The sequence below is a fragment of the Mustela nigripes genome, chromosome 4, assembly GCF_022355385.1.
Source record: "Mustela nigripes isolate SB6536 chromosome 4, MUSNIG.SB6536, whole genome shotgun sequence".
Taxonomy (NCBI): domain Eukaryota; kingdom Metazoa; phylum Chordata; class Mammalia; order Carnivora; family Mustelidae; genus Mustela; species Mustela nigripes.
In genome coordinates this window covers 175594425-175604472 of record NC_081560.1, presented here as the reverse complement: position 1 = coordinate 175604472, position 10048 = coordinate 175594425, and the positions used below count along the sequence as shown (strand labels likewise).

Below are 10048 nucleotides of genomic sequence, written 5' to 3'. Positions count from 1 at the left end.
ATGTCAGCTAGAAATACCTCCACCTAATTTCCCGGGCGCATGCGTGCTGTGTGAGTTGCCAAAATAGCCCCTTGAGTAAGTGGCAGCTTTAAAAACCGTCCAGCTGCTGACTTCAAACTAGAAGGTCAGCAAAGGAAAGTGGAAGTTGGATTTTGAATGATCAAGGTGCCCACGGTGATTGAACTGTGGTCAGGATTTGGGAAACTTGCACAGCTAGCCTGGGACTTTTCCTTGGATTTCTTGCCTGTTGCCTAGATTTGTCTTCTCCCTTCGGACATCAAGATGAATGTGCAGGCTTGCTCTAGGTGTGGATATGGAGTTTATCCTGCTGAGAAGATCAGCTGTCTAGATCAGGTCAGTGGACATTTCTCAGCCTTTGGAAATAATAACCAATATGGTAGATTTATCTTCTTACAGAGGTATATGTAGGGTTTTTTGAACCATCAAAAGAAGATGTATTTCTCATCTTTCTTCAGTTCTACTCATTTCTATCTCTGTCTTCTATGTTTCTTTGGGAAAAAAGAAAGGTTATTCATTCATTTAACATATTATAGTCATGTTTGTGTCTATGTGTGTGTATATTACCATGTTATCTCTAAGGATCCATTTTTACCTGGAAATATATAAGAATCCTGAGTTTGGAAGAAAAGGTAATTTTGCCACATCTTCTTCTCTATGATTTCTAGATCTGGCATAAAGCATGTTTTCACTGTGAAGTTTGCAAGATGATGCTATCGGTTAATAACTTCGTGAGTCACCAGAAAAAGCCATACTGTCACGCGTAAGTGTTTGGTGCCCGCCTCCACCACTTCTTGAGTTTTATTTATTTTTTAACAAGTAGCCAACCAGCGTTTCCAGTCACACAGCCCAGAGTTAAATTCAAGAAATATCTTCCCCAAACTTTTCATTTACATAAAATCACTGACGAGCCCTAAGGCAGGATTTTATGCAAAGGACAAAAAGTTGGAATTTTCAAATTTCTGCCAAGTAAAAAGTCAAATCTATCTGCTATAACCACATGTCAAATCATTAGATACTGTGCAGAACAGTGTAATTGCCATAGATATGCCTAAAGAGCTTTAATTCTTTTTCTTTTAAATAATTCCCGCATCCATTTCTATATTTTTTTTTCTGAAAGTTTTTAAGTGGCCATTTCCAGTTAGATTTGGTCTTGAAGTAATATATACGGAATTTATTTGATTTCCTTTTTTTTTTTTCCCCTTTAAGACATTGCCTGGAAAGTCATAAACTTAATTATTAAGTTTTATATTTATCAACTTAAAAAAATGATGATACTTTTAGGGATACTCAATCATCTTGGGTAAAAGTACATTTCTAATTTTGGTTTATGTCTATTTTTTCTAGCCACAACCCCAAGAACAACACTTTCACAAGTGTCTATCATACTCCACTAAATCTAAACATGAGGAAGTCCTCAGAAGCCATCCATGGGGTAAGTGAATTAATTTTGAACTTCAAAGTAGCCTTTAAAGAGAATTTCTTACCTCAGGTTTTTAAGTGTCTGTGTCAAGACTGAACCTGCTCCTGTTTTTCATTTAGAGGCGCAAAGTGCATTTAAGTAACAGATATTGCTCTTTGTCCTACCACAATGTAAGGTAGGACCCAAGATAATCTAGCTTGAATATCTGACGCCTTTGTAATCTCTGCCAGCTCTGTTCGCATTGATGATGGTTTACCCGGCAGGCCCTGTACACAGTAGGTGCCTAATAACCCAAGTTTATATAGCTGGAACACATTACAAGAGCCTTTCCTTACTTTCTCCCATGATTATTTTGATATAGAAAATTAAAACCCTCTAATTCCACACTCTTAAAATCTCTCTGAATTCAGGAGTGTTTACGATTACTTCTCTTTCCCCTGGGGGCAGGGGTAGGTCAAAGATAATTTGATTTGGAAGTGATGTTAGGATAGACCAGGTAGCTGTGTTGATACACCAACCTCTTTTGAAAAACCAACAATGGGGTCTTGTCAAATAGCTAGGGATGGCTTGGATGCCTGCATTTATTAAGATGATGACTCATTTCACTTCTTTCCCCATGCCCCACGGAAGCTGTTCTGTGGGATGGAGCTAACAATTTTCTAAAATTAGATCATTGCATAGGAGGTGGAAGTCTGTTAGTGATCTGCCCTCCTCACGTCACCTTGCCTCAGACCGCCTCTCCGGCTGGCCCAGGCCACCAGCCTCCTCAGGAAAACGTGTGTTGGAGGGAGCTTCCCCCACACCTCCTCCAAACAGCTTATTTTGCTAAGAGCCCTGGATTCATTGTGAGCTTATTATTTTTTTTAAAGATGCTTATGTAACGTTTACTGCACAATCATTTAATTCACTTAATACACATGACTGCCCACTAGGGTAAGTACTATTGTTATCTCACTCTGCGGATGAGGAGCCCGAGGTGCCGAGCTGCTTAGACATCAGTGATTTCGAAGGATTTGCAAACCTTAAGAATTCACAAGCAATCTTACATTACTGAGAGCATTCGTTCTATGGGGATCTTGTTCTCTTCTCTTGATGTCTAAGGGCAGCTACCCCAAACTGCGATGACTACTGAGCGTAGCTCCTACTTAAACAGAGGACCTAACGTGGGGCTCTTCTCCTGGGCTCTTTCTCTATCTTATCTCATTTCTTCTTCACAAGAATCCTCTGTAATATTACCGTCTTACAGCCGAGGAGGCTGAGGCTCAGAGAGGTTAAGTAGTCTGCCTGGTTTTACCCAGATACTGGAGTGGGCACAAATCCAGATCTATCGGACTCTAGAACGCTTACCCTAAACTGCTCCATTGGCCTATTTCTATGCACATAGCATAAACCGTCCAGGAGGAGAAAAGCACTTGTTTATGTTTACGAACATCCAGACGTTTCTACCATTGGGTAGCCAGGATTATACAGATTCAACACCAGAAGTACTTAAACCGTCCGAGTACTGTTTGTAGGTATTACACACTCTACAACCAGATCCCGAATGTCTTTACTTTTTCACGCTACGCTAGCTCCTAACTGGCCTGACCCTACCTTCCAACCGTACAATAGGTTGCATAATGTTACCTTTCTTTGAGGTGGTAGTGGATTCATTCTCTTTTTACTGTGTGTGATAGGCCCGAGCTGGAGTGAGAATTGTGCTGGTTCTGGTGCTAGCCACAGACAGTGATGTGAACTTACCGGGACGCGTGTGTGTTTGCGTTTGTTTGCTTCTGTGCAGATATGTGTGTGTGTGTATGCATATGGCTGTGTGTGTATGGGGAGTATATGCATGTGTGGGTGTAGGTGTGAATAGGCATTCACGGACACACATATGTGTGTATGTGGTGCGTGCATATACCCATGTGCATATGCATGCCCATGTGTGCATATGTATATGTGTGTGGGGTGTGTGTGTGTGTGTATGTGTACGTCTCTGTGTATATTTTTGTGTACATGGTATGTGTGTGTATACATGCATATTTGTGTGTGCACGTGTGCGTGTGTGTGTGTATGTGTGTGTTATGCCAAACAATTGGCTGTTGAGATCACTTTCTCCTTCTTCCCCATCAGGAAAAATTTCAAATGGACAGCTGTGCCCCTTTTAAGCCCTGGGTCTCATAGGCACCTGAGGAAGGGGGATGGATGACTTTTTTGCCAAACTCTTGCATCTCTGAGTTTGCCAATTGAGTAAAAACAAATTCATTGTGCTTGTGCTAAAGGAGGGAACAAAAGGGATGCTTCAGTGATGGTAATGAAGGAGAAAAGGAAAGAGTTTGAGCGGGCATTCAAAGCAGGCGGACATTTTTGTGTTTCCTAAATGTCACCCTTTTAAAAACAAATAAATAAGTCTCTAAGCCAAAAATTCCTGTTTGGTAGGTGTGCATAGAATTTTTAGGAAAATAAAACATCTAGATTCTCTTTTATTCAGCGAGGGGACTTTAGCTTTTAATGCTTCTTCCTTACCCTACTAGCGACCCTTACTATTTTCCCCCTTCTTCTTACTTCTTCAGAATAATCCAGAATCTCATGAGAAGTCTCTGGGGAGGCAGGCACTCCCTAATGATGGATTTGTTCCATGGGTGGAGAACAAGCAAATAAGGCTTTCTATCTATTTTGATCATGCGATTCTGATTCCTTAAGGCAATGGCTCTCTAGGAGGGCAATTTTACTCCTCACGGGACATTTGTGATGTCTGGGGATGTTTTAGAATGTCACAGCTGGCAGGGAGGGGTACTGTGGGCATCTGATGGGCAGGGAGCAGCTATGCTGCTAAACATTGTGCCATGCCGAGGACAGGACCCAGGAGAAAGACTTAACTGGCCTCCCGTATCAGCAGTGTTGCCACCCAGAAATGCTGCCTTCAGTCTATGTCACGTTTGGGGTAGTTTCTCAAAATCCAGGGGAAGAAGCAGGTAAAGCACTCTTAATTTCTATATTTAAAAATACACATATTGTAGCTGCACTGGGTGGTAGCCAGCCTAGAAATTCGATGAGAGGAAGTGCCTTTCGTGTGGAAAAGGAATTCCTAGATTCTAAGCCTGGCCCTGATTACCTGTTGAATGACTTTGGTAAGGTCACTTCTTTGCCTTCAGTTTCTTCCTTCATCTGTAAAATCCATGATTTCAATTTCCACTTGTAAAAATCATAGGTTTCTGGGCCCATTTTAGACCTCATTTATTACGATATCTGGGTTGGGACCTAGGACCTTTTGATTTTTTTCTTTTACGGCGGGTCCTTCTTATGTTGTCTTTAAGAACTCTTGGCCTACACCCAAGGCTCTGAAGATACCATTGCGATGTCAGTTCTGCCCAGATTGATCTACATGTTCACAGTAATTCCAGTGTAAGTCTTGGCATTTTTCGTAGAAATTGACCCACGGATTCTAAAAATGATGTGAACCACACAAAGATTCTAGAATAGCCAAGAAATTCTGAAGAACAAAATGGAAGGACTTCAGTTATGAGATTTCAAGATTTACTACAAAAGGAGTAGTCATGAACTTAGCATAGTATTGCATAAGAATAGACCAGCTAGTGGAATGCAACCCAAGGTCCAGAAATAGAGCTGTGCCTATGCAGTTACTTGGATTATGACAGATGTGCCACTGCAGTCCAGTGAGGCAAGGACGATCTGGAGTTATTGGATATTTGCATGGAAAAGAATGGACCTGGACCCCTACCTCACACCTGTACACAAAAACTAACTCAAGATGTATTACAGGTCAAGATAGGAAAGGTAAAATTAAAAAGCACAGGAGAACATATACATAAGTCTGGGGAGCCAACCTGTTAACCAAGCTCCCCAGGTGATTGTCACACAGACTAAAATTAAGAACCATTACTCTGGTATCTAGTGTTTTCTGAAGTTACTCTAACATGAATACTGGGTGTCGTGTGGTAAGTTCATTGGGACCCTCAGTCTTTTTAATTACACTGCTAGCTAGAGCTTTGCACACTGCAGAGGCTCTGCACGCCTCACCTGGCTGGTGGAGCGAGTGAAGCCACAGTGGACAGACAGACCCAGTGTGTGTCATTGTGCATTTATGAAGCTTTGCCTTTGCGATTTAGAACAATCCCTCTGATTTAACTCTATGTTGTCTATTTTCCTTCTCTTCTCCGATGGAAACGTTACTGACCACGTCTCTGTGGTGCAGATTGATGACCAAGATGAGGGCGGACAGTTTAAGTCGGTTTTTCACTGGGACATGAAATCCAGGGATGGAACAGCTGCACCTAACGGGCAGCCCCCGATGAACGAGGTGAGAGGAGACGTGTGACCAGGTTTGGGTAACAGGGAAGAGAACCACGCACTCTGCAAGTGAGACGCATCATTGAGTATTACTTCTAGAGAAACAGATTAGGCTTTCATTTACCCAGTTTGTGATTCCAGCTGTCTACAGAAGACATCCTGCAGCCAGTCGTGGGGTCATCTCCACTGTGTCAAACTCACTAGTCAGTTTGTCCCTTCTAACTACCATGTTTCTGTCCCTGGGAACAAGCACCCAGGCTGGGAACCACGGCTACCCTCTTCCCTCTGATAGTTCCCTCAGCTCTGCCCCTTCTCCTGCATTTCACTCTCCCTGCTCTGATCCACATCAGCTCCTGCCTAGACCTTTGTCAGGGCCTCCTGGATGGCCTTCTCCCTTCTGGCTTTGCCTCTGTCCAGCCTGTCCAGTGACGTTGGTCATGCACAGCTTCCTAGATGGCCCTAACTTACTCTTCCTGCCACCTGAGAATTTATGCTCACTAGGGAGAGTCTCATCATTTCAAAAGTCCTCAGCCATTTATTTTTCATTATACACATAATATTTGTGTTTTCCTTGTTGTTTAAAAAAAAAAAATCCGAAGTACAAATCTAACCACTTGTGCACTGTCTCCAATCAGTCCCTCTGGAGAGGGACCTGTATATTCTTTCAGATTTAACTCAATTACAAATGTAGATCTATGTCATCTGTCTCTTAGTACTCCCATTTGAATACGACCACTGCCATGTACTGAGGGGCCTTTGATGAATTATTTAACCATCCTTTTCTTTGGCTTTCTCATCTGTAAACTGAACTTCTGACAGTTCCTGACTCACAGAACAATGGCGAAGGTTAAGAGAGTATATAAATGTAAAGACCTTAGAACAACGGGAGGCACAACAAATATTAGCCATTATTTTCACTGAAAATTGCATATGTATATTGCAATTGCATTTATATGTATTATATGCATGCATTATATGTATGCATTATATGTATGCATATGCATACATATTGCATATGTATATTTCTATTGGGATATTTCTATTTTTTCCCCATGAAACAGCATGCCTTGTTTTGCAGCTTATATTTTTCAGTCAACAAATATCTTGGAGATATTTGTATCAGCCTCCTTTTAAGTTATTTTGGATGGATATGTCATGAATGCAACCATTAAGAATGGATGTATCGTGCTCTTCTGTTGATGGGCAGGGTTCTTTCCATTTTTTTTTCTCTATTATGAAGTTGCAGTGGACAACTTTGTGTGTGACCTCTTTTGGACACAAATGAGTGTTTCTCTAGAACAGGTAATGGAAAATGAAAGGGCACATGCCTTTTAATTTCCATGGCCACTGTCAAATCGTACTCTGAAATGGCTGTGCATTTGATACTCCTACAGGCAGAGGATAGGAAGACTTATTCCTCCATACTCTCACTGATCCTTGGTATTTCCAGATAAAAGTTTTTGACATTTTTTTATCTTGTCGTTTTAAGTTAAATTTCCCTGATTGCTAGTATGGTTCGGCGTATTTTCATATATGAACTATCTGTCTTTCCAGATCTCCAGAGCATGGTTCTACCCAACCTGTTCAATTTGCCCTACCTCTAGCCTACTTCATGGAACTGATCTTCTAGAATGGATGTCCTTTCTCCTTTTGCCCCTGTTAACTGACCTCAGCCTTGGCGGTCCAGCTCAGTTCCATCTTCCTATCCAGAATGGAGTCCATCACATACAGATCGCTTCTCAATACAGTACACTTAAGCACACAGACATTTTCTAATCATTACTTGTTTCCTGTGTTGGTTTCATGTCCCTATGGAGGCCACAGATATCTTAAATAAGGGACTGTCTTCTCTGTTTTTGGCTTTTCTTTTCCCAGTGTTAATTGCTTATCCCAATATTAGGCACATGACAAGTAGTAGGGTTTTGCATCATGTCTGAATCATGCTGGTTAAGCTCGTATTGCCTGTCCATAGCAACTCCCTACTGGCTCAGTCTAGGTACAGTGCTGAGCCAAGAAATGCCAAGTTACATTTGAAACCCTTCTAGAACATAAGTGAATCCTACAAAGTAGAACTTTGTAGGATATTGGATTATTTTCTAAGTGAAAAAGTTGAACATTTCTTTTAGCTGAGACCCACCATAGGCCACTAGAAGTTTATAGTTTTTAGAGAATTTCTCTTATGTTGACAGTGTATGTGAGCATTGCTAAGAGGGTGGGGTAAGTCTTACCAACCAAATGTGTGGGTATGTGTTTATGCATTTGTGTGTTTCCTTTATAGAGAGCCTATTGGACTGGGTATGGGGAAGGGAATGCTTGGTGCCCAGGAGATCTGCCAGACCCGGAAATCGTAAGGATGGTTGAGGCCCGAAAATCTCTTGGTGAGGTAAGGGCTTTAGAACTTATCCTCGGAATGAGTTTGAAAGTTTCTTTATCTTAAGACTGTGGTAAAATACTGGCCTCTCCCCCATAGATTACCATGTCCCAACCTCAGGAACTATGTATCTGTTACATTACTGGCCAAAGGGACGTCCCTGATATGATTAAGTTAAGGATCTGGAGATAGGAATGTTACCCAGGATTGATAGGGTGGATGAATGTAATCACAAGGGTCCTTTATAAGGAGGAAGGCAAGATGGCCAGAGTCAGAGACAAGGTGATGTGATAACAGGAGCAGAGGTCAAAGCCATTGGGAACCAGACACTAAGGGATGCAAGTGGTCTCTAGAAAAGGTAAAGAAATGGAGTCTCCTTGAGAGCCCCCAAAAAAGACCAGCCCTGATAGCCCATTTTAGACTCCTGCCCCGCAGCATGGTAAGAGAGATTTTATTAGATTTTCATGTAGAGAAAGCAGTTTCATGTAGAGAAAGCAGATTTACACACAGTACCTTCTGGTTCTCTCCACACACCCCGGGCACTTGCCCTTTGAAGAAACCACTTTGGAAACCATTGTTGGTCTTTAGTGATTAGCCTTTAGCAGATGGAAAGAAAACAGAGACACAAATGCTAGGAGCCATGTCTCAGTAGGAAGACTAATCATCAGCGATATTCAAAAAGTGTGAAGGGAAGCCTAACACTTGACTTTCAATGCTGTAGAACTAATTCTAGCAGACAAGTTATAGAAAAGACTCCCACACATTAACTGCTGCATTATCGTACAAGCCTTTGAGTCAAAGGGGTGGTGCTCTCTTTGGGTTCCTTGGGTTGGGCCAGGTTCCACAAAATTTGATATAAGCACTGAAGAGGAATCCCTTTGACCTGGAAAATAGGATTTCTTTAGTGTTGAAGGTGCTATTCAATCACCAATGGAATAATATTTTTGAATTCACTCCAGGTGATTGAAATGGTTCCCAACTACCTTATAAATTCAGTTGCATTGGTTCTGATGATACTCACAGTTACAGTTTATTCATTCTTATCTGGTATCATATTGGTTCCCGTGCTGATAATTGACTCTGACCAGCAGGAGTATACAGAAGACTATGAGCAACAGAGAGGCAAGGGGAGCTTTCCAGCCATGATCACGCCTGCTTATCAAAGAGCCAAGAAAGCCAACCAGCTGGCCAGCCAAGTGAGCATCCCAGTGTTTATTCACCATATATTATGCTAATTTTTGTCACTGATGAAACTCTGGGATTCAGATAAAAACCAGTAAGAGAGTCTTGTGGATAGTAGGTGTCATTAGTGTGATATTATGGAGAGAACTGTGCCATTATGTTTTCCCTCTTCTTGAGGTAAGGCTCTCTCTCAAGAGTTTATCTTGCCTTGAGAGATCCTCTCTGCCTTGACTGGGTCACATCTATCAAACGGAGAAACGGGCTAACTCCTCCAAAGACTGGACCAAATTATTTCTTGAGGTCAATTTAACATTTTAGATACTGATTCTTGTTAAGTAGATGGCACGTCCTCCTGAGGATTAGAAAACTTGTTGGCTAAGAGCTTGGATTTTAGAGTGAGAGTGCTAGGATTGGAATCCTGGTTCTCTCACTTACTAGCTGTGTGACCATGAGCAAATGATGAAGCTTCTCTATTCCTCAGTGGCTCATTTGAAAAAAATGGGGACAGTAAGAGTCTTGTCTCATGCAATAGTTATAGAGATGAGGTGGGTTAATATTTGTTAATGGTTAGCCATGCTTAGCATTTTCTTGGACTTAACACAGTAGCACTGATGCTTTTTGAAGAGGAGCCAAGGAAGCCTGTACTAAAGACTTGGTCATAGGCTTGTGTTGAGTCTAACCTGAATGTATAGCTTCAGGACAGCTGCAAGGAAGGGTCCTCACAAAAGCTGGTGAGTATGACCTTGACTCCATGCTATCTCTTC

General features: G+C 41.7%; 1 protein-coding gene across 3 annotated transcripts in view; it reads left to right on the top strand.

Moving 5' to 3' along the window:
• Window positions 1-282: 282 nt before the first annotated feature.
• NRAP (nebulin related anchoring protein) overlaps window positions 283-10048 on the top strand; it is a 68908-nt gene continuing 59142 nt past the window's right edge. For all 3 annotated transcript variants that reach the window (XM_059398629.1, XM_059398631.1, XM_059398628.1), the window contains exons 1-6: window positions 283-354; window positions 687-781; window positions 1366-1453; window positions 5637-5741; window positions 8010-8114; window positions 9194-9298. In XM_059398629.1, coding sequence (XP_059254612.1) covers window positions 283-354; window positions 687-781; window positions 1366-1453; window positions 5637-5741; window positions 8010-8114; window positions 9194-9298 — 570 coding nt within the window. The remainder of the gene's footprint in view (window positions 355-686; window positions 782-1365; window positions 1454-5636; window positions 5742-8009; window positions 8115-9193; window positions 9299-10048) is intronic.